Raw genomic sequence first — 24,921 nt, forward strand, 5'->3', positions numbered from 1 at the left:
GACAGCAGCCATCTGATCACCGTTGTAGGTTCAATCAGAGACTGCCCAGCTAAAATGCGACTAGTCCCTTTTAGTCACAGAGTCCTCTGAGAATTTGATGAAGGTTATGGTGTATGTGGACGGCAGGAACACACACACAGACACACACACAGACACACACACAAGACAGAGACACACACACACACACACACACACACACACACACACACACACACACACGGCAGACAGGAATTATTCACGCTGGAAATGGCGAAGGCCCGAACAGAAGCTGTGACACTTGGGATGAAAGAGGAGGGCTGGAGTTTTTAAAAAAAAGGAAAGTTACAATTGCTGGGACTTGGTAAGAGGGGCAGGAAAGATAATGTCCAGGTTTTAGTGACTAGGTCACGGTAGTGACAACAGAGGAGAGGAGTAGGTCTGCCGGGAGGAAGAGGTCATTTCTGGCTCGCTGCATGTGAGGTGCCTACGGGACAGAAGGATAAAGATGTTAGGGAAGTGGTTGTAAAAGTATTGTACCTCGTTTGGGTAGAGATACAGACTTCCGGTGCCACAACATACAGGTTTAGGTGAGCAGGCACAGCTGTAATCACCAGGTGTAGTCAATAAACTCGCATCTTTCAGAGGACCCGCCTCTACGCCTCAGAACCACCTGGGCCCACAATTCCCCTCCCAGAAAGTGCGCAATCGCCTCAATCTTTCTGACAAAACTCCGCCGACCCAAGTCTGCGCATGAGTTCGGCGCATGCGCACCAAGGCTCCCCGCGGCCGCTCCCTGCTCCTGGCGCCCCGACTCCTCGCCTCTCAGCGGCCCCGCCCAGGCGGCTGCCCGTGACCTGCCTGGGTGCAGGGAACGGAAAGCCGGGAGGGGTGAGACGAGTTCAGTTCGCCATGGGGCTGTTTGGAAAAACCCCAGAGAAGCCGCCCAAAGAGCTGGTAAGGGCTACGGCGGCGGCACCGGAGTGGGTGGGTTTGCGTGGGGCGTGATAGAGTTCGTAAACGACTGGACAGTCTCCCCCCAGCGGCTGGCCAGGTGCCGCTCGGCCCCCATTTCCGGGGCCTCCCACTCGACTGAGGGGCCGGAGGAAGTCTCTTAGGAAACGGCTGTAGCGAAAGAGAACCCTTGTATTCCACTCCACAAGGGAGCCGAGGGTCGGGTTAAGACTTCCGCGGCCTCGGCTCCGGGCGCGGAGGCAGCAGCGCCGGCCTCGCCTCTGGAACCCCTTCCCCGGCGCGCGTTGGTACGTCCCGCCGGAACCTTTCCCTGGCGCAGGCCCCGCCCCCTCCCTCCCTCCCGAGGACAACTGGCGTACCACCCACCCATGGTTCCGTGGTACCCCGAGGACACCGTCCCCGCCGCAGGACTGTCCGGGCGTTCCCCACCCACTGCGCCGTATTGAGAGGGAGGCTCTGGATCTCATTCCCCTGCCCTCCAACGTTCTGTTGGCCCCAGACGCACAATTACAGCAGGGACCCCACTCGGAAGAGTGGTACAGGAGTTAACAACTCTGCATCTGGCTTAGACTTCAGAATCTGCCTGTCAACTGCGATCACGTCGGGATACTGTGGAGCGGTTGAGTGCCCTGTGGAGTCCGTGTGCCTAAGTTTGTAATCTGGTTCCGCACACATCAGCTTTGTCATGTAGGCAAAGTTAATTTCTCTGAGCCTTAGTCTTGGGTGTCAAGTAGGAATGATAATAGTATCACTTAAGAGTTATTGAAGATGAAAGGACGTTAAGTTTTAGCTAGTAGTGCTAGTTAGGGTAAATTTGTGTTTTTGTTTTGGGCCGCTCCAGGCTGCTCATGGGATCTCAGTTCCCGACCAGGGATCAAACTCTGGCCTTGGCAGTGCAAGTCCGGAATCCTAACCGCTAGGCTATCAGGGAACTCCCAGGGTAAATTACATATTCTACAACCTTGCTCTCATTGGCAGGCAGATTCTTAACCACTGTGCCACCAGAGAAGTCCAACCTTGCTTTCAAAATGCAGACCAACAATATCAGCATCACCTGGCACCTCGTTAGAAATCTTGAGCCCTACCTGAGACCTATTGAATCATAATTTGAATTCTGACAAGATCTCCAGTGATAAGTATGCACATTAAAGTTTGAGAAGAATTACAGCACCCAGTACAGACTTACACATAATGGGAAACAAACCTAAAATCTTTCATTTAATAAATAGTCTTACATGTTCAGCTCTAGCAGGCCTGTTTTAAAAACCAATGTCATGCGTCATGAGGTTGTCGGCACGTAAAGTATGTGTTGATCGTATTTGTTAATGATGGGTACTAGAACAGTAGGCACTCAATAATTATTAGTTTCCTCAGGCAACTTACGCAGTTTTACTCCCTGGTAAAATAAAAATTGTGGAGCTTAAATGAGGTAAGAGTATGTGACAGTACTTTTCAAACTGTATAACATTATATAGATGCACATTTTGTGGCATGTATATATTCTGAGGTGCTTGTTATTATAGAAGTGTATTTTTGACGTTAGGAAGGATTATTACCTTCAGTGTTTGGTCTTAGGTTTGCCATTCATAAAGGGAGAAGATTATGGGAAAACAGTCTCATTACTATTTAATCTGATCTCTAGTATATGTATTACTTGAATAGCACTGAGACTGCTTTTAAATGATAAATGTAATTGCTAAGAGCTCGAAGATTGTATAGTCTTCCAATAGGGTAGCCTACCTGTGAAAGTAAGTTAAAACCTGAAAATCACAGGGTTGATGCACGAGGTTGTTTTTTAAAATATGCCTGCCAGAGGGATATTATAAAGATGAAATAAACAGCCAAAGAATGTATCGTCTAGCAAGTAAGATAAGCATTTCAAGAACAAGTCTGGATTGGGTATCACATATATAGTTACAGGAGTTCAGAGGTTGGAGTGATCACTCCCAGACTTGTGTGATTAGAAATGATTTGGGGGACTTCCCTCGTGGCACAGTGGTTAAGAATCTGCTTGCCAATGCAGGGGACACAGGTTCGAGCCCTGGTCCTGGAAGATCCCACGTGCTGTGGAGCAACTAAGCCTGTGCACCACAACTACTGAGCCTGTGCTTTAGAACTGTGAGCCACAACTACTGAACCCACGTGCCACAACTACTGAAGCCCACGTGCCTAGAGCCTATGTTCTGCAACAAGAGAAGCCACCGCAATGAGAAGCCTGTGCACCACAACAAAGAGTAGCCCCCACTCGCCGCAACTAGAGACAGCCCACGCGCAGCAACGAAGACCCAGCACAGCCAAAAATAAATAAAATAAATAAATTAAAAAGAATAAAAAATAAAAAGGGGCTTCCCTGGTGGCGCAGTGGTTGAGAGTCCGCCTGCCGATGAAGGGGACACGGGTTCGTGCCCCGGTCCGGGAAGATCCCACATGCCACGGAGTGGCTGGGCCTGTGAGCCATGGCCGCTGAGCCTGTGCGTCCGGAGCCTGTGCTCCGCAACAGGAGAGGCCACAACAGTGAGAGGCCTGTGTACCGCAAAAAAAAAATAAAATAAAAAAATAAAAAGAATCCGCCTGCCAATGCAGGGGACACGGGTTCAATCCTGGTCCAGGAAGATCCCACATGCCACAGAGCAACTAAGCCCATGCGCCACAACTACTGAGCCTGCACTCTGGAGCCTGCGAGCTACAACTACTGAGCCCACGTGCCACACTACTGAATCCCGCGTGCCGAGAATCCATGTTCCGCAACAAAAGAAGCCACCACAATGAGAAGCCCGTGCACTGCAGTGAAGAGTAGCCCCTGCTTGATGCAACTAGAGAAAACCTGTGCACAGCAACGAAGACCCAACACAACCATAAATAAATAAATAAATAAATAAATAATTTAAAAAAATGTTAGAGTGAAGCTGTACATTTTTTTTAAAAAAGAAATGATTTAGCCCTCCACTATCATATTTTCCACACACCTCCTGCCTGTGAATTGTTTCTTGACTCTCCTTTTTTAAAAAAATATTTATTTGGTTGCGCCGGGTCCTGGCTGCAGCACGAGGGATCTTTGTTGTGGCATGCAGGATCTTTAGTAGCAGCATGTGGGATCTTTTTTAGTTGCAGCACATGGGATCTTAGTTGCAGCATGCATGTGGGAACTAGTTCCCTGACCAAGGATCAAACCCAGGCCCCCTGCATTGGGAGCATGGAGTCTTAGCCACTGGACCACCTGGGAAGTCCAGGTTCTTGACTCTTTAGTAGGAATTTTAGTGCTAGATTATTTACTTTAACTGGTACTGGAGGTACCCTGCCCAAGATTTTCTTCAATTTCCTCTTCACGGTACTCCAAGCTATCCTTTGAGTTCTAATTATACCTTGTTCTAATTTGTCAGAAGAGTGTATCTGTTTGCTTTACATTCAGCTTCTACCAAGCTCTTTATACCTTGTGATTTATGAGGAAATTGTTTTGTCACCTGCCACAATTATTTAGCATTGAATTTGTAATTCCAGAAAGTGCCAATAAAGCAGGAAGGAGAAGTACTTTTTTCTCCATAGAGCTGTGGAAGCACAGGTAAAGTATTGAGAACCAGTATATGAATAAGAAGACAAATAATGTCTGACATTTTAGTTTTAGTTTGGCATTTTTTTGAGAGGGAGAAGGAGAAAACTTAAAAATTCAACTTTATAAAAGAAGCTAAATAATGGAAACTTAAAAAACAAACCAAAATCCAAGATAATGTTGGCAGAGAGAGAAGAGTTAGAGGAAAAAGAGAACCAACTAAATGCTGTAGAGTCAGCTGGGCAACTCTTGAATTAGGATTGATTTATAGTATGCCTTACACTGGGGACTGGAAGATGAGGTCCCAGCACAGAATAAGCAGGGGCCAGGTGCAGCCATGCCACGCCACACCATCATCATTGTCATTTAGGCCATGGAGACAAGTCAGGTCAGGCAAGTCAGGTCACGTCACATATACATATTTATGTTATGGGTGATGACCCCAGAGCTTTGGTAAAGTATCCAGCACAGAGTAGGTGCTAAATAAATATTGAGTGATGAATGAGTATCAGAATAAGATTAAGTAAGTTTTCAAGTCAAGTAGTTTTAAGATGAGCAGTGTTTCAAGGGATATTCCAGGGAAACATTAGCTGTATAAGGGGCTTTACAGACTAAAGTCTTTGCCCCCAGCTATCTCAGATACTTTGATGGAGACATCTTAGTGGCGAAACTTGTTCTATCTTAAAGTGTCCAATTTAAGACTGGATTGGGCCTGCTGAGGATGAGCCTTGTAATCCATTTAGAAACTGAGACTGTCTTAGGATGGGAATCAAGAGGACTTGAGATTATGCTTGAAAGAGATTCTTTTCTTGGACCCGAGGTTCCGCTGGAAAATTGTGCTGTCCTCACTTAGGGACTTTGCTAATTTAGCCTTTGGGTAGAACATGTCACCTTTTATGGCATCAGAATTCTGAAATCATGTAACTAACTTATATCCATAGACTGAGTCATGACACATGGTTGTGGGTTGCTATCCGAAGGGGGAATAAAATGAGAAAGGGAGATGGAGGAAAAGAGAAGGCTTCATTCACTTAGTTAATACAACAAACGTTTATTGAGATATTTTAGTGTATATTGGGTTGACATTAGGTTTGCAAAAATAAGACACTGGAGAACAACTTCAAAGGATACCAAGTTTTGGGGGAGGCTGACATGTGAACAAATGCTTATATTTTAGGGTAAATAAGAGCAATAATATAAGTATGTACAAGATCTATGATGTCACAGTGTGTGGGGGGAGTAACTTACTGTTCAGAGTAGGGAAGAGGACCTGGTCAGGGAGGTTATCTGGGTCTTGTCACAAGAGGCATTAGCCAGGTGGATGGATTGGTATAGAACTGGGAAAGAAGAGGCATTCCAAACAAAATAAACTGCAGATGCAAGGTATAGAAGTGTGGAATGTAGGTTGGAGGAACCCGAAAAAAGTTTAGAATGGTTGAAGGATGAAATAAGGTTATATCTGAGTGGGATGCAATGGTAAGATGTTAAATTGGAGAGGTAGGTAGAGGGCAGATTAATGAAGGCCTATGTATCATGCCTACTAAGGATGGGGAGCATTCAGAATAGTGGTTTGGAGCAAGAATTGGAGGGAAGAGACTTCGGTATGGAGCAATTAAGTGGCCCAGATGAGAGATGATGCTGGTCTTAACTGAGAGCAAAAACGGGGATAGAAAGGATAGGAGGAGTTTTAGAAATATTTAGGATATATAGTCAGAATTTGCTTATCTGCTGGATGTGGGATGAAAGTGCAAAGATGATTCTTAGGTTTCTGTTTAACCTCACTGCCATCAAATCCATCATCCCACTCAGTGTTGGTATCATGAACTGAAATTGAGAGAATTCTGGAAAAGAGCAGATTTTTGACAGGATGGTGATGGAGAGGAAGGAACCGCAGAGCGTGGTTTTAGACAGGATTCAGGGGATCCGGGAAGACATTAGTAAAGTGTTATCCAGGAAGAATACTTTCTTTTTTACTTCCTGTCCTCAGCAAAATTGTAAGCTTCTTAAGAGCAAGGATCGTGTTTTTCTTATCATCTACTTTTCAGCATAGTGTTGAACTCCCTTAATAAGAGTAAGGTGTCTATCAAATATTTGTTTCATGAAGTAGAGATGGTGAGAGAAAATGCTTACACATTTGAAGATACCCTAATTGACCATCTTCTCTATATCCATCTGACAGTGATCAGAGTAGGCAATTTTTGACCTAAGTTCACTTATATTTGTTGTTTTTGGCTAATTTCTAGTTTTATATATGTTTTAAATCTTGAAGGATACACAAAGTCCTTTATACAGACATCACCTTCAGGGAGAGGAGCTAGGTAGCTGAGGGTCAAAAGTGGAAGAGGAATTTACTTTTAACTAGATATCTGTTTTAGTCCATTTGGGCTGTTATAACAAAATGCCACAGACTGGGTAGCTTATACACAGTAGAAATTTATTTCTCACAGTACTGGAGGCTGAGAAGTCCAAGATCAAGGAACCCTCAGATTCAGTGTCTGATGACGACCTGATTCCTAGTTCATAGGTGACCATTTTTTCACTGTGCCCTCACATGGGCAGAAAGGGGAATCAAGCTTTCTGGAGTCTCTATTATAAGGCACTAAACTCATTTCATGAGGGCTCTGCCATCATGACCTAATCATTTCCCAAAGGCCCCACCTCCAGATACCATCACATTGAGAACTGTTTCAACATTGCAACTAGGAGGATACAAACATTCTGTCTACAGCAGTGTGATTTGTATATCCCACCCTGATACGTGGAATCAACAATTTCTCCAAGGAGTACAAATTTCTTTTAGTGGGAATGGTATTTAGAAACCAAAATTTAGGTGCTTGTGGTGCTTATTACTACTGGAGTGTTCTTGCTTCTAGGCCTTTTAATTAGAAGAAAGAAGTATATTCTTTAAAAAGTTATGAAGGTGATTAGAGACTAGGTTTTTTGAGCCAACCCTCCTGCTGAAAATAACTAGAAGAGCTAGATTAAAAGTATAACCATTTGAAATTACTGAAAACTACCAAGGTAGTGAAGAATTGCAAAATCAAGATCTGAGAGAAGTGGGAAGCTCAATTACATGAGCCCAGTCATTTGGGACCAGTGTTTCCCCCTAAAGAGATCCTCTAATTCCTCATGCAGTATTGAGAAACTGAGAATTTGAGGAGAGATTTTGACATCCTGTGGTTAGGGGGTTCAAAAATTGGAGTTCAGGGCACACAAAGGATGAGGGACTCATTTAAGTCCCCAAGGATTTTGGTTAGAACTCTGAAAGGATACACCTTAGTGGTAACTGTGAACTGGAAATAAACCGGCCTTTACAAAGACTGATGTCCAGTGTCAAATCGTCCCTATCCCTGATTGGATTTATTAAGCTTAATTAATAACCAGTTGTCAGTGTTCTTAGGCTAGATGTTTGCCTGAAGCAAATTAGGTCTTCTCTGGGAGAAGATAACATCATGCAGAGACACGTTCATCCTGTGGGTTTTCACATACAAAGTTCAGAATTCAAAAAAAAAAGACATTGATTCCTAGGAAATCTTTATGTATCCTGGATACAGGTCTTTATATATTCTGGATACCAAGGCTTTATAAATGCTTTTGTTCCCATTTATGTGGTTACAAATAGCTTCTCCAATTTTCTGAACTTTTTCCTTCCTTTAAATGGTATCTTATGATGAGTAAAAATTCTTAATTTCAGTATAGATAAGAATATCACTCTGTTCCTTTATGCTTATTGATTTTTGTGTCTTTTAAAAGAAATCCTTTCCTAAAAAAAAAAAAGAAGAAATCCTTTCCTAATCTGAAATCATAAAGGTATTCTCCTATACTGTCTTCTTAAAGTAACATAGTTTTGCATTCTGTATTTAAGTCTTCAATCCATTTAATTAATTTCAATGAAGGATGAGAACAGGAATTCAATCATCTTGTTTTCCATTTGGCTTACCATTTGTTTCCACACTGTTTATAGAAAACACACTTTTATTTGTTTTAGTTTCCTGTGCCTAGTTGGCTTGACATGTAGTAGACTCTATGAATGAATTTGAATAAAGTATATATCTTGATAGTGTGAAATTCTCTGTAGAGTTCTTATGGTTTTCACAGCATACTGTCTGATTTACAATTTGATTTTTCTTTATACTGTACTCCTTGCTTATGTTCTGCTTAACTTATCAATTATAAATGCTTTTTGTTTATTACTAAAACTCTATTGGAACTAAATAAAGGTTTGTTAATTTTCCATTTTATCAGTTTTCATTTTCTTGTTTATTGTAGTGATCTTTCCAGTTGTGAGACTTGTTTGAGACAGTTTCTTGAGCTGTTTGTACTGGACTGTATTTTACCCTAACAGAACATTAGATTCACCTGAAGAAATTTTAAGTACTACCTATCATTTGGGCTCTATTATAGCCCAATTAAATTGGTATTGTTTAAATGTCCCAGGTAACTTCTGTGTGGAGTGAGGTTGAGAACTACTGATCTGGGTCATGGCTGGATAATTTTGGTTATTCCCATTTCTTTTAGGAATTTTTTCTTTCACAAAATCCCTTTCGATTTTGTAAGTTAAAGAAAAAATTTTGACCAGTTTTATGAACCTTTTTCTCTTTGACATTTAAAAACATAGATTTTTGGTGTTTCTGATGACTGAAATTTTATGCCTCTTCTTCACAACACATATTTTATGCAGTTAAATTCAACAGATAATTATTGAGCATTTGCTTTGTGCCAGGGGCAGAAGGGGTTAGTGAATAAGAAAAGGTCTTTGACCTGCTGGAGCCATACAGTCTATAATGTGTAAACACATTAATATCAGTATATTAGTTATATATAATTATGTTAGTTTAGTATAATTAATGTAATGTTTACAAAAGAGAGGAGGTATAGGGTTCTGCCTAATTATACTGCAAGTGGGTTCAACTTATCCCAGGGGTCACAGAAGGCCTCCCAAAGTAACATTTAAGCTGAGACATGAAGACCAAGTTCAGAAAATATGTTCTTTATTCTTCTGACTATTAATAACATTTGGGGAAAGCAAGATTTTCTGGTGGTCATGTGAAACTGTTCTATCGGCTAGTTGCCACCTTTTATGTAGTTATTAAATTGCTCCAATTCATGCCTCCGGGTTCTAATCATAGATATAGTTCACCAAGTATAAACAAAGTAGAATTTAGCATTTTGGACGTTAATAGAATGGAGATTGAGCTTAATCAGCATTATTGGGAAGATTTGAATTTAGGGCATTTAAAAACTAGTTTCGTTCAATTGTGAGAAAAAATATCTATTTGTTATATCATCCGTTGGGCATATTTGTGTGGGTCTAATTATTCTGGTCTGTTGATCTATGTGTCTATTCTTTGGCCAACTACTCTGTCTTGAATACTGTAGCTTTATATTAAGTCTTCAAGTTGGGTAATGGGGAATCCTCCAGCATTGTTTTTCTTCACGGTTGTCTTGGTTACTCCAGGGCATTTTTGCCTTTCCATATAAACTTTAAAATCAGTTTGTTGATATCTACAGAATAGATTCTGGTGATTTTGATTGGGATTGCATTGAATCTACAGATGAAGTTGGGAAGAACTGATATATTAGTGTTTAGTCTTCCAATCCATGAACATGGAATATCTCTCCATTTATTTATATGTCTGTGATTTCTTTCATTAACGTTTTGTAGTTTTCTACATGTATATCCTTTACGTATTGTTAGATTTTTACCCAAGTGTTTTACTGTTTTGTTTGGTGCTATGGTAAATGTTTTTAAAATTTCGGATTCCAATTGTTTATTACTGATATACTGGAAAGCAGTTAACTTTTGTGTATTAATCTTCTGTCCTATGACCTTGCTATATTTGCTTGTTAATTCTTGGAGTTCTTGGAGATTTTTTATATCCATTCCAAAGAATCAACAACAAATATATATAAATATAAATATAAGTAAATAAATAAATAAATATATATATATATACACACACACACATCAGTTTAATTGTTTTGTCCCAAATTTGTGTACCTTTTCTTTTCTTATTGTATTAGCTAGGACTTCATTACACTGTTGAATAGGAGTAGAGAGAGATGATATCCTTGCCTTGTTCCTTATCTTAGGGGGAAAGCTTCTAATTTCTTGCCATTAATTATGATGTTAGCTATAGTTTGGGGTGAGGGTGGGGTTGCAGTTTTTTTTTTAATTAAATTGAGGAATTTTCCTTTTATTCAGGTTTGTGGAAAGTTTTTATTGTGAGTATAGGAGAATGGTTTTCCTGTGTCAATTCCTACGATTTTTCTTATTTAACCTATTGATGTGTGGTGGATTACAGTGACTGATTTTTGAATGTTGAACCAGCTTTGCATACCTGGAATAAATCACACTTGGTTGTGGTTTATAATTCTTTTTATGTAATTTTACACTCAATTTGCTAACATTTTGTTGAGGATTTTTGCATTCATGAGAGATACTGGTCTGTAGTTTTCCTTTCTTGTAATGTCTTTATCTGGTTTTGACATTAGGATAAGGCTGGCCTCATAGAATGAGTTAAGAAATATTCACTCTTATATTTCCTTGAAGATTTTGTAGAGAATTGTTATCATTACTTCCTTAAATCTTTGGTAGAATTCACCAGTGAAACCATCTGGGCCTGATACTTTCTCTGTTGGGAAGTTATTAACTACCGATTCAATTGCTTTAATAATAATAGGCCTATTCAGATAATCTACTTCTCCTTGTGTGAGTTTTAGTAGGCTTTCAAGTAATCGGTCCCTTTCATCTAGTTTACCAAGTTTGTGAGCATAGAATTGTTCATAATATTCCTTTATTGTCTTTTTATTCTCCATGGAATCAGTAGTGATGACCCCGTTTGCATTTCTGATATTGGTAAACTTGTCTTCTCTCTTTTTTTCTCTGTTCGCCTGGCTAAAGGCTTATCTATGTTATTGATCTGTTTAAAGAGCCAGATTTTGGTTTCATTGATTTTCTATTATTGTACTTTCCTCTTTTCAATTTCATTGATTGTGTAATTTTTATTGTTTTTTTTCTTCTGCTTGCTTGATGCTTAAATTGCTCTTCTTTCTTTAGTTTCCTAAGGTGGAATCTTAGATTATTGATGTCTAGCTCTCTCTTGATATATGCATTTAATGCTATAAATTAACTTCCCAATGCTTTTGCTGCACCCTACACATTTTCATAAGTTGTATTTATTCCCACTTTAATTTAATTCAAAATAATTTTAAATTTATCTTGAGACTTTTTCTTTGACCCATGTGTTACTTAGATGTGTGTTGTTTAATCTCCAAAATTTAGGGATTTTCCAGCTATTTTTCTGTTACTGATTTCTAGCTTCATTCCATTGTGGTCTCAGAACACACTTTGTATGATTTCTATTTTTTTAAAAATTTGTTAGAGTGTGTGTGTTATGGCCCAGAAAGTGGTCTGTCTTGAGGAGTATTTCCATGTGAGCTTGAGAAGTCTATGTGTTCTGTTGTTGGACAGAGTATTCTATAAATATTAATTAGATCAAGTTGACTGATAGTTCCGTTCAGGTCAGCTATATCCTTATTGATTTCCTCTCTGTTCCATTTGTTGATTATCTCAAGGGAGGTTTTGAATTCTTCAGCTATAACATGGATTTGTCCATTTCCCCTTTCAGATATATCAATTTTTGCCTCATATATTTTGATGCCCTGTTTTTAGGTGCATGCACACTAAGGATTGTTTTGTTTTCTTATTGAATCCTTACTTAATGCCTCTGTTGCCCTGATAAGTTTTTTTGTTCTGAAGTCTGCTTTGTCTTAATACAGCTACCCTCCTTTTTTTCCTTCCTTTCTTTCTCCCACACTCCCTCTCTTTTTTCTTTCTTTACTTCTTTTTTTTCATTGATGTGAAATTTACATAACATAAAATGAACCATTTTACCCTGAACAATTCAGTGGCATTTGGTACATTCATAACATGCAACCACCACCTCTATCTAGTTCCAAAACATTTTCATCACTCTAAAGTAAAACCCTGTACTCTCTAAGCAGTTGCCACCCATTCTAATCTCCCTCCAGCATCTGGTGACTACCAATCTGTTTTCTATTCTAATTTCTTATAAGTGGACTCATACAATATATGGGCCTTTTATGTCTGGCTTCTTTCATTTACTACAGTGTTTTCAAGGTTCATCCATGATGTAGCTAGTACTTACTTCCTTTTTATGGCTGAATGATATTTCATTGCATGCATATCTCACAACTCATGCATTCATCCAGTGATAGACATTTGAGTTGTTTCAACCTTTTGACTGTTGTGAATAGTGCTGTTTTGAAATTCTCATATGAATATTTTTTGAGTACCTATTTTCAATTCTTTTGGGTATATACCTAGGAGTAGAATTTATTTACCTTTTTGAGGAACTCTATAACTGTTTTTCACAGTGGCTTCACCATTTTACCTTCCCACCAGCAATGTACAAGTGTTCCTATTTCTCTCCTTGCTAACACTTATATTTTTGATTATAGCCAATTCTGTTATTATAGTCAATATGCTTTATGTGAAGTGGTATCTTGTGGGTTTTATTTACATTCCCTTAATGACAAATGAGGTTGAATATCTTTTCATGTGCCTTTTGGCCATTGGTATATCTCCTTCAGAGAAATGTCTGTTTATGCCCTTTGCCTGTTTTTTAATTGGGTTGTCTTTTTGTTATTGAGTTGTACGTATTCTTTATATATTTTTTAGAAGACCCTTATCAGGTATATAATTTGCAAATATTTTCTCTCATTATATAGGTGATCTTATTATTTTTCTGATAATATTCTTTGATGTACAGTTTTTAATTTTGATGAAGTTCAATATATGTATTTTCTTTCTTTTTTTTTTTTTTGCTCATGCTTTTGGGATGTTTCTAATACAAATCCAAAGTTATGATGATTTATCCCATATAAAACTCAGTATTTTCTTCTGAGTTTTATAGTTTTAGCTCCTATATCTAGGTCTTTGACTAACGTAGAGTTAATTTCTATATGCTGTGTGAGATAGGAGAGAGCTTGGTTTTGATTAGTGTTTGCATGGTATATTTCTCCTTCCTTTTACTTTTAATGTTAGTCTTTATATTTACTTTTAACCTTAGTCTTGTAGGCGATGTATAGTTGACTCTTTCTTACTTTCTCTCTCTCTCTCTCGCTTTCTTGCTTTACCCTGTCTGGTTTTCACTGAACCTTTCATATGATTCATTTAATCTCATCTATTAGTGTATCAATTATGTGTTTGTAAAAAGTTTTTAGTGATTGGCCCAGATTTTGAAATATACATTTGTAATTAAGTTAACTTCAAATGCCATTATACTGTTTCACATGTAATGCAGATACCTTTAAACAATGTATTCTGTCCATTATGATATTGCTCTCATTCATTTCAGTTATCCATATTCTATCTTCACCCAATATACTGTCACTATTATTACTTTAAGAATAGGAAATTCCCTCGTGGTCCAGTGGTTAGGACTCAGCGCTTTCACTTCTGGGGCATGGGTTCAATCCCTGGTTGGGGAACTAATAGCCCACAAGCCATGCCACACAGCCAAAAAAAAAAAAGTTAAGAATAAGAAAAAAGATTTTATCTTCATTTATTCTTTCCCTAATATTCTTACTTTATATATGTCCCAGTTTCTGACCTGTATAATTTTGCTTCTCCCTGAAGAACTTTTAAAAAACATTTCTGGTAATCTAGATCTGCTGTGATGAATTCCTTCAATTTTTGTTTGTCTGATAAAGTCTTTACTTCTCTTTTGAAAGATAATTTTGCTGGATGTAGAATTCTAGGTTGGTGATTTTTTCTCCAGCACTTTATCTCACTCCACTCTCTTCTTGCTTCCATAGTTTCTAACAAGGAGTCTTTTGTAATTCTTATCTTTGTTCCCCTGTAGGTGAGGTATGTTTTTTCTCTGTCTTTCAAAATTTTCTCTTTGCTCTCGTGTTCCCCATTTTGAAATGAGATAACTAGTTGTCATTTTTTGGATTCTTATCCTACTTTGTCTTCTCTTTGCTTCCTTTATCCATGGTTTGGGGTCTGTCATTAATTTTGGAAAGTTCTCAGCCATTATTATTTCCTATTTTTTCTGTACTGTTTTCTCTTTTTTTCTCCTTCTGGTATTCAATTATGTGTATGTTACATCTTTTGAAATTGTCCACTGTTCTTAGATGTCCTCTTCTGTTTGTTTTCATTCTTTTTCCGATTGCATTTCAGTTTTGCAAGTTTCTATTCACTGGTTCAGATTCACTGATCTATTCCTTGGCTATGTCTTATGTACTGATGAACTCGTCAAATGCAGTCTTCATTTCTGTTATAATATTAACGTGTTTTATATTTCTAGCATTTCTTTTTGATCCTTAATGGTTCCATCTTTGTGCTTACATTACCTGTCTCTTCTTGGGTAATGTTTACTTTTCCCGCAAGAGCCAGAAAATGTCAATATCTATGTCATATGTAAGTCTGGTTCTGATGCTTACTTTGTCTCTTCAGACTGTGCTTTTTCTTGTCTTTTAGAATGCTTTGTAATTTTTTGTTGAAAACTGGACATGATGTGTGGGGTAATAGGAAATGAGGTAAATAGGTCTTCAGTATGAGGTTTTATGGTCATAAGGCCAGGGGTTTGGCTATGTTAATGTTTGCTGTGGCTGTAGGTGCCAGAGGCTTAAAGTTCCTCTACTGTCCTTGTTTTTATTTCTCTTGTTATCTTGGGCATCCACAAAAACTCCTCTTTAGATAGGGCATGCATCTTGCATCTCTTTTATCTCTAATGCATTGTTATACTGGAACCCTATTGGTGTGGTAGTAAGGTGTGGGGGACTGGAAGCGTTCTATCATCTTATTAAAACTCAGTGTTTTAGTGACCTGTGTCCCTGGACATGGTGTTCACAAGTGTTTCTTACCTTCCTGCCCACTCCCAGTGACATAGGAAGACTAGGAGAAAGCAGATAATGTCAGATAAACGCCCGTCTCCAGGGTGAGATAAGGCTCTAGTAAGGTTTGTTTTACTGGAGAATAGGCCTTTTTTAGGAAGAACAACACTGTGTGAATATTTCAGAATGGTTACTTTTCTTTTCTTCCTGCCAGAGAAACAGGGGTATCTTTCTTGCTTTTTCACCATGAGAAACTTCTGTGGTTCTTGGAGGTAAAGCCCATGAAAGTTTTGGGGGCCCTAGGAGTTTCATTCTCATGGTAGTCCACACTCATCTACCAGCAATTAGTCGAAATTACCATTTAAATGTTCCTTCCAGTGGTCCAGGTAAGCATTATCTCAACTGTCACTCTCTGTATTCACCTCTCTCTCCACATGGCAGGATGGCAGTTTGCCCTATAACCTTGGTTTTCTGTTGAATCAAAGAAAAGTTGTTGTTTTTTCCCCGTGTTTTATAGATGGGAGTGATGACTTACAATCTCTATATATCAGAGCTGAATCTGGAAGTTGTCTTCACTTTGAATGATATTTTCACCAATATAGAATTTTGGATTGAGAGGATTTTTAAAATTCTCTCAGCACTTTAAAGATGTCTCTCCGTTATCTCCTGATCATAGTTTCTTTTGAGAAGTCTGATGTACTTCTTATCTTCGTTCCTTTGTCATTAATGCATACTTTTTTCCTCTCTAGCTGGGTTTAAGATTTTATCTCTGATTTTCAGCATCTTGAATATAATGTGTTTAGGTGTGTTGTGTGGTGTTACATTGTATTTTTTGTTTGTTTTGTTTTGTTTTTTGATATTTACCTTATTTGGGATTCTCAGCTTCCTGCATCTGTGGTTTGATATTTTTCATTACTTTTGGAAAATTTTCAGCCATTGTTTCTTCAAATACTTACGCTCTCTTCTCTCATTTCCTGCTGGGATACCAATTACACATGTGTTAGACCATTTGTTATTATCTCATAGCTCTTGGATACTTTGCTTTATTTTATTCTTTTTTTTAGTTTGGGTAACTTCTATTGACTTTTCTTCAAGTTTGTTGATTCTTTCTTCAGCTGTGTCAAGTTTTGTGAGCCGATGAAGGCGTTCTTTGTGTACGTTTCAGCATTTTTATGCCATTTCCATTTGAAGAACCTGAAAGTTGATGTGAACTCCCATTGTACTTGTGGCTCCTGAGGTTCTTTGCTGTCCACTAACCCACAATTGGACTTTATCAATTTATTTAGAAAATTAACTGAATTTTCTTCACTTGCTTTTAAGGTGCCTGCCATCCAGGCTATGCCACAGATGATTCAGTGCTGGTGTTCCCTCTTTTCTTAGAAGTGCCTTTCTTTAGATTTCATGCTGCACTGTTGCCTTGTGACCTGAGCTTTTCAACAGGTTCAGGAAAAGTTATTTTGTAGTTCATTCAGCTTTGTCTTACCGTCTTGAGGGTCTTCTCAGCTTTCTATATCTAGGCAGAGATGGAACTCTCCAAATCTTTTTGAAATTATCCCCCCTTAGATTAAACCTTTCTTTAATGTCTTTGTTTGAATCTTTATTTTCTCACTAAGTGCGTATTATATTCTTCTCTGTGTTGTATCGTTTGCACATTTCTCTTTCTTGCTCTCATTTTCCTGAGCTGCTACCCCATATATGATATACAGCGATCCTTCACAATGAAGTGTATTACCTGTAACATTGAAGTCTTTTTACAGAGATGAAAATACATTTTGCACTAAATCAGAAAACTTGTTATTCTGGTTTAGAAATAAAAGTAGGTAAATTAATTACTATTTTCCCCTATAATGAAGACAGGTTGACTTTAGTCTTCAATTATCATCATTTGTCATACATTCTACTTTTTAAAACTTTTTAATTTTAGAAACTGCTGGTTGTCACTTATGAAAGTGAAGCAAAATTAGGGTTCACATTGAACTATTTTAAAGTTTTGGGTAGTTGTCTAACAGAGAAGACTGTGTGGCATCTAAAGCAATTTTTTAAAATAGCCTTAATGAATATTCTAATACTACAAGGTAGAATTTTAAAGTATTTATTCCAAACAGGGATGATTTAAAGCAGCTTCTGAACCTGGACTTTTTTCATAATTCTTTTTTATGTTATTTTTTTAAGAAGTATTTCTTGAAATAGGTTATATTTGCACATATTATAAAATTCAAAAGGCAGCAAAGTGTATCCTAAATTACAGGAAAAAGTAAATCTCCCTTTCACTCCTGTTCACAAATTAATTCAGTTTCTATCTTTCAAGACAGCCTAATTTCCTGTGGATTTTTCTGTCGATATTCCATAATATATGAATGTATAGACATATTTATATATCTCTCTCCCTTTTTTTCACCTCCCTCTCTTCCTCCCCTTTCCTGCTCCTTCCTTCTCTCCTTTAGCCTCTCCCTCTCTTTCCTCTTTCTCTCCCTTTAACATATGTAATGTTATACTGTACACATTCTTTACCTTGCTATTTTCATTTATATTTTGAGAATTAATTCCATGGGTATTCCTCAGTGAATTGCCTTTCTCTCTTTAATTAGAATATACTGTTCACTTATGGAAATTCTGTTTGTGTTTAACTAGTCTCCTGTTGATATACATTTAGGTAATTTCTAGACTTTCACTACTGCAAACAATGCAGCAGTGTGTTTTTACAAAAGTCATTTCACTGTTGCCATTTATTGTCTTAAATTGAATGTTCACCCCTCAATGAACATGAGCAGTTATATAATGTAACGATAAATTTTGAAACAACCATTTTTAAATGACTTTGCTTTCAGTCTTCTAGATTCGTTTAAACAATGGACAGCCTTAAATTAAAAGGCAAATTGTTAAGTAACTGTAATGGTAAACAGATGTAATAAAATAGTTTCTTAATCTCTTTGAATTAGAATTTTTCAATACTAGACATGTAAAACAATACGGAAGACACTGGATGCTGAAGTTGGTATAACATCGTAACAACTAATTTAGAGTTTTATCTTTCATCGGGACAGAGTATTCTCATTTATTTGCTTTATATTAGTAAAAGTTTTGAACCTGAACCTACGTGATAAATGTACATTATCATAATCTTTTTTGTATCTGTGGAGTTCCATGTTACATTTATTTGAAGGATTCTGCTACTAAAAACAAGCTTAAAAACCACTGCAGTTGTTCATTCTGCCGAATTTTCCGGTTTAAATTTGCATTGTGAAATTTATACTAGGCATTGTTCCTGGAATTCCAGTAACTGCTGGAAAAAAAAATTAAACAGATTTAGTGTATCATATACAGGATTAGGAGTAGTTCACTGCTTTATATGATTATTTATGTGTAATAGATGATAAATATTTTTTCTATAAACCTGAAATGAAATAGTTTTATTAAAGGTGCTAGTTCGAACAAAAATTATTTAATCAGGGACTTCCCTGGTAGCTCAGGGGTTAAGAATCCACCTGCCAATGCAGGGGACATGGGTTTGAGCCTTGGTCCTGGAAGATTCCACATGCCGCGGAGCAACTAAGCCCGTGTACCACAACTACTGAGCCTGTGCTCTAGAGCCCACATGCCACAACTACTGAAGCCCGCACACCTAGAGCCTATGCTCCGCAACAAGAGAAGCTACCACAATGCGAAACCTGCGCACTGCAACAAAGAGTAGCCTCTGCTCACCTCAACTAGAGAAAGCCTGCGCGCAGCAGCGAAGACTGAGTGCAGCCAAAGATAAATAAATAAATTAATTAAAAAATTATTTAATCAAACCTGGTCTTGTACCCCCATTCCTTAGTCTGTATTGAAGGACACTCTTTTGCCTAGGTCTCTTAGTGGCTTTTGTTCTTACACTGAGTAAAATGCCATAGCCCCTCCCCCTATCTGGATAGTGGATAGTCACATGGTTCCCTTGCAGGTGTCTTCAGGTCTCTGCTCAAAAGTCACCTCAGCCATTGAACTTTCTTTCATCTTCACGTATAAAGTAATCCTTTCCCAACTCCCCTTGTCCTACTTCCTTGCTTTATTTTTCTCCCTAGCACTAATTTTCTGACCTAGTATACATTTACATGTTTATTTGCTTATTGTCTGTCCTCATTAGAATGTAGGTTCATAAGTCTTTATATCGTCTCCTGCTGTATCGCTAGCACATTGAGTGGTGCCTAGCACATTGAACAGATTGTAGTGGGTGCTCAGTAAACATTTGACTGTTTGAACGTTGAATTTTCTTTCCTGCTCTTTCTGAAAGTTCTGGTTAGATTATAACAGTGTCTTCATATTTCTGGATGTATCACCTACAGTAATTTTGAGTACCTGTGTTCCCCTTGGACATTTGTAAATCAGTATTTTATATTTTTATCATGAGTTTTAACAGTTGCAAATGGTATGATTTTTTATATATAGTAAATGTTGTTGTGTTTGAATAGAATTGTTAGAACACTTCTGAAAGTATCACAGTGATTCGATACCTATCAATGTTCATTTAAAACATACATGCACAAGTTCTTATTTATAGTCAGACAGTTTTCATTAATTTTTTCTCTTTGAACGAGAATCTCTATTTTTTCTATTCCACTTTCTCCTATAGATTTCTCCTAATGTAATACTTTTATGCTTGAAATAATTATACTTGGAACAAAAATATGTAAATACTTTTTATGATAAAAACACTCAGCGAACTAGGAATAGAAGGGAGCTTCCCTAACATGATAAAGGGCATTTATGAAAATCGACACCCAACCTTATACTTCATTATACATTATAAATTGTGAAAGACTGAAAGCTTTTTCTCTAAGATCAGGAACAAGACAAAGACACCAGATGTTTTGCTACTAATCAACATTGCATTAGAAGTCCTAGTCAGAGCAGTTGAGCAAGAGAAAGGAATAAAAAGCACCCACACTGATAAGAAGTAAACCTATTAATTTGCAGATAACATGATTCCACAGATAGAATATGCTAAAGATTCCTCGTGCACCAGAAAATTAGTTATAAGTGAATTCAACAGAGTTGCAGGTTTCAAGGTAAATATTTTAAAAATCAGTTGTGTTTTTTATACTAGCAATAAAAAATCTAGGAAATTTAAAAATTTCATTTACAGTAGCATCCAAAATGATAAAATACTGAGGGATAAATTTAACCAAAGAAACAGTACATTTGTACACTGAAAACTACAAAAAATTACAGGAAGAAATTCCAAGTTTATGGATTGCAAGACTTAATGTTGTTAAGATGGCCGTACCACCAAAGTGATCTGCAGATTCAGTGCAGTGCCTGTCAAAACTCCAAATGCCTTTCTTGCAGAAATGGAAAAGTTGAGCCACAGATTCACATGGAATACAACAGGTTCCAAATAGCCAAAACCATACTGAGAAAGAAAAACAAATTTGGAGGACCCACAGTTCAAGATTCCAAAACTTACCGTAAAGCTATAGTAACTAAAACTGTGGTATTAGCATAAGGATAGATGTATAGATCAGTCAATGGAATAGGATTGAGATCCCAGAAGTAAACCCATACATCTGTGGCCAGTTGATTTTCTGTAAGGGTGCCAAGATCATTCAGTGAGAGAAAGATAGTCTCTTCAACAAGGTCTGTGACAAGTGGATATCCACATGTTAAGAAACGAAGCTGGGCCCCTGCCTCACTCCATATACAGAAATTAACTTGGATCAAAGACCGAAATTAAAGTCTTTGACCTAAAACTATAAAACTCAGAAAATACATAAAGGTAAGTCTTCATGACCTCATATCTGGAAATGGATTCTTTTGCTATAACACCAAAAGCACAAGCAACAGAAGAAAAAAATAGACAAATTGGAATTCGTTAAAAGCTTTTGTGTATCAAAGGACAGTATCAAACAAGTAAAAAGATAAACTATGGAATGGGAGAAAATATTTGCAAATTATATATCTGATAAGGGTTTACTATCAGAATGTATAAAGTACTCATATAACTTAACAATAAGAAGACAGCTGAATGGATAGAAGACATCAATAGACATTTCTCCAAAGGAGATATACAAATGGCCAACAAACACATGAAAAGATATTCAACTTTATTGGTCATTAAGGAAACGCAAATCAAAATCATAGTGAGATGCTCTTTCAACAGGTCCAACAGATTGGCTATAATCAAAAAATTGGAAGATAACAAGTGTTGATAAGGATGTGGAGAAATAGGAACCCTTGTACATTGCTTGTGGGAATGTAAAATGGTGAAGCCCCTTTGAAAAAAAGTTGTGGAGTTCCTCAAAAATATAAAATAGAACTATCATATGACCCAGCAATTTCACTCCTAGGTTTATACCCAAAAGAATTGAAAATAGGTACTCAAACAAATACTTGTATACAGATGTTCATATTCACAGTAACCAAAACATGGAAACAACCCAAATGTGCATCACTGGGTGAATGGATAAACAATTTGTGTTGTATGTACACTCAATGTAATATTCAGCCATAAAAAATGTTGATAGGGACTTCCCTGGCAGTCCGGTGGTTAAGACTTCACTTTCCAGTGCAGGGGGTGAGGTTTGATCCCTGGTCAGGGAGCTAAGATCCCACATGCCTCGCAGCCAAAAAACTAAAACATAAAACAGAAGCAGTATTTTAACAAATTCAATAAAGGCTTTAAAAATGGTCCACATCAAAAAAAAAAAAAAAAACTAGAAATGTTGATACATGGTACAACATAGATGAACCTCAAAACCACTATACCTAATGAAAAAAGCCAGACACAAAAGACCACATATTATATGATTTCTTTTGTATTAAATATCAAAATAAGCATATCAAAAGACATAAAAGCAAATTAGTTTTTGCCAGGGAATGGGAGGGAGGATGGTCATAGGGGAAGATTATTTATAGGTTATAGTGTGTTCTTCTGATATATTGAAAAATTTCTGAGACTATAGGGAGTTGTTGATTGCACAGCATTGTAAAGGCACTAAATGCCACTGAATTGTACATTTTAAAATGGCTAAGTAGGGCTTCCCTGGTGGCGCAGTGGTTAAGAATCTGCTTGCCAATGCAGGGGACACGGATTCAAGCCCTGGTCCAGGAAGACCCCACATGCTGCGGAACAACTAAGCCCATGTGCCACAACTACTGAGCCTGCACTCTAGAGCCCATGTGCCACAACTACTGAGCCTGCGTGCCACAGGCTACTGAAGCCCGTGTGCCTAGAGCCCATGCAGTGCAACAAGAGAAGCCACCACAATGAGAAGCCCGAGCACCACAACAAAGAGTAGCCCCCGCTCGCCACAACTAAAGAAAGCCTGTGCACAGCAACGAAGACCCAAAGCAGCCAAAATTTTAAAAATAAATAAAATTTATTTAAAAAATGGCTAAGTATAGTTACATGAATTTCACTTAAAATATATATATATATTTAAAGCTAACATTAACTTTTAAAATTGTATAACCATACAGTTTTAAGTGCTTTAATATTTCATCTGGGTGGAGTTATTAGTTGATGAATAATAAATATTTTACAGATTTTGTTAAATAATTTTAAAGTCATTAAAAAGTGAAATTTATTGGAAATACATCTTAAGGATATGAATTTTTTTTTTTTTTTTTTTTTGCTGTACACGGGCCTCTCACTGTTGTGGCCTCTTCCGTTGCGGAGCACAGGCTCCGGAGGCGCAGGCTCAGTGGCCATGGCTCACGGGCCTAGCCACTCCGCGGCATGTGGGATCTTCCCGGACTGGGGCACGAACCCGTGTCCCCTGCATCGGCAGGCGGACTCTCAATCACTGCGCCACCAGGGAAGCCCAGGATATTAATTTTTTAATGCCATTTAGTTCATGTATTCATGGATGAATGCTAAAGGGTTAGCATCAATTCCATTCCTGTTTTATTATTTTTTACCTTAAATCCCACAACCATTTTGTATTATAAAGGTGAACCCTGATCCTCATGATGGGCTTATTGGTAGGATTTCTGGTAGTAATTGCAGACACCAGGGTCTCCAAATGTTTGAATTTGCAGCTACTAGCGATGTCCAGTCATATAGGATGAGGATGTCTTTGATCTTTTTGGAAGCCTATCCACACTTTTCTGATAGTAAGATCACCAGCGCTTTGGAGGTGGACTGGTGGATTGCAAAAGCTGGGCTGCATGACCACCACCCTTCACACAGACACCGAGGTCCATGCCAGCAAATTGCTCCTTGTCCAGAAGCAGAACCGGTACCAGTAACTTGTATTGTAGCTGTATTGTAGCTGTGCGTGGTTGGATCATCTCTGGGGGTAACCCATTCACCTAAGGAGCCAGTGTGCCATGGCTATGGTCATCTTCTTGCGTCTGAAGGGCTGCGCCAACTGCAGAGGGTCCTTGGATGGCATGGCTGTGATGTAGAGAAGACAGCCTCATTGTGAGGCACCTCAACTAGAAGAAGGCCCTATTTTATGTTTTATTAGACTCAAATGATGAGAAACATTGTTAATATAAATAAGTAGATGGTAGGTAGTGGAAAGGATTTTTCTGTGTCAGTGTCACTTAGTTTTTTGAACTTCTGTGTCATATGCCAAAAAGCAATAATTGATTAAATGTAAAATTTAGTTTTAATGATTTATCAGCTGATAACTCAGATTTTCCTTCATTTTTGAAACTGAAGAATTAGAAAGAAATGCATAAGAATTTGGTAATAATTAGAGTCATTCACTACTTTTTCAACACCTATAGCAGTATTTCTAGTTGGCCCTATGTTTAGTGCTTCAGAGGTTTTTGCCTCTCAGGGAAACCTATCATGATAAGAAGAGACACATAGGTTAGAGGAATGTATTTCTTTTGTAAAATGAAAAAATGTAATTGTCAAAGGGGAGAAGGAAAAGGTGAATCCTTATCACATAGGCAGAGAAGGTTTTTTTTAATAATTACGTATAGAAATTGAAAATCTTCTGATGCCCATGAAACCTTTCTATGCCCATGGCACCTCGTGAACAATTTTTATATACCTGCAGGGTACTGAACTTTCTTGGGGAGCTTGTATAAAGTGCTTCATACTGCCTTCAGATCGGAATCTTTGACTAGTTTGAGACTTCTATGTACTGTGAATAAAAAGATGGAAAAAAAAAACAGAATTTGGCCAGAGAAGAAAAAAAAGGAATTTGACCCTAAGGCTGTTTCTTTCAAAATAGGTTTATATTATTTCTAGCTTGTGTCAGGAATAAATGTAGAATTAATATAAAATTCTTTAAAATGTGGTGAATTGGGGATATTGACTTCTCTTATAATTCCTTTTGTAAAATTTTTCCCAGGTGAATGAATGGTCATTGAAGATAAGAAAGGAAATGAGAGTTGTTGACAGGCAAATAAGAGGTAAATTATTATTTTACATCTCCTATTCTTTATCTTGGTGTATTTTGCATTAGTTCATAAAAGTAAACTGTATCTACATCTATGAAACATAGTTTATATTAATTATTTATGGCTGCCCTAATTATTTGCTTTCTAATTATAGTAAGAAAAACAAGATAAAATCAACTCAAAGATCTTTACATTTGATAAGAACTAAAATCTTTCCTCCAGCC

At 37.8% G+C, this 24,921-nt stretch overlaps 1 protein-coding gene and 2 long non-coding RNA genes across 3 annotated transcripts in view; 2 read left to right on the forward strand and 1 right to left on the reverse strand.

Moving 5' to 3' along the window:
• Positions 1-283: 283 nt before the first annotated feature.
• On the reverse strand, positions 284-730 carry LOC117201972 (uncharacterized). Its single transcript, XR_004484125.2, has 2 exons — positions 559-730; positions 284-463 (listed from the first exon to the last, which is right to left on the reverse strand). It is a non-coding gene; the product is annotated as an uncharacterized LOC117201972 (long non-coding RNA).
• Positions 715-24,921, forward strand: part of CHMP3 (charged multivesicular body protein 3) — an 80,868-nt gene continuing 56,661 nt past the window's right edge. The window contains exons 1-2 of the mRNA XM_004271588.4: positions 715-933; positions 24,649-24,709. Coding sequence (XP_004271636.2) covers positions 730-933; positions 24,649-24,709 — 265 coding nt within the window. The 5' untranslated portion in view covers positions 715-729. The remainder of the gene's footprint in view (positions 934-24,648; positions 24,710-24,921) is intronic.
• Positions 940-8,732, forward strand: LOC125960801 (uncharacterized). The gene is made up of 2 exons (XR_007470823.1): positions 940-1,638; positions 2,975-8,732. It is a non-coding gene; the product is annotated as an uncharacterized LOC125960801 (long non-coding RNA).

The sequence above is a fragment of the Orcinus orca genome, chromosome 13 (genome assembly GCF_937001465.1).
Source record: "Orcinus orca chromosome 13, mOrcOrc1.1, whole genome shotgun sequence".
Lineage (NCBI taxonomy): Eukaryota > Metazoa > Chordata > Mammalia > Artiodactyla > Delphinidae > Orcinus > Orcinus orca.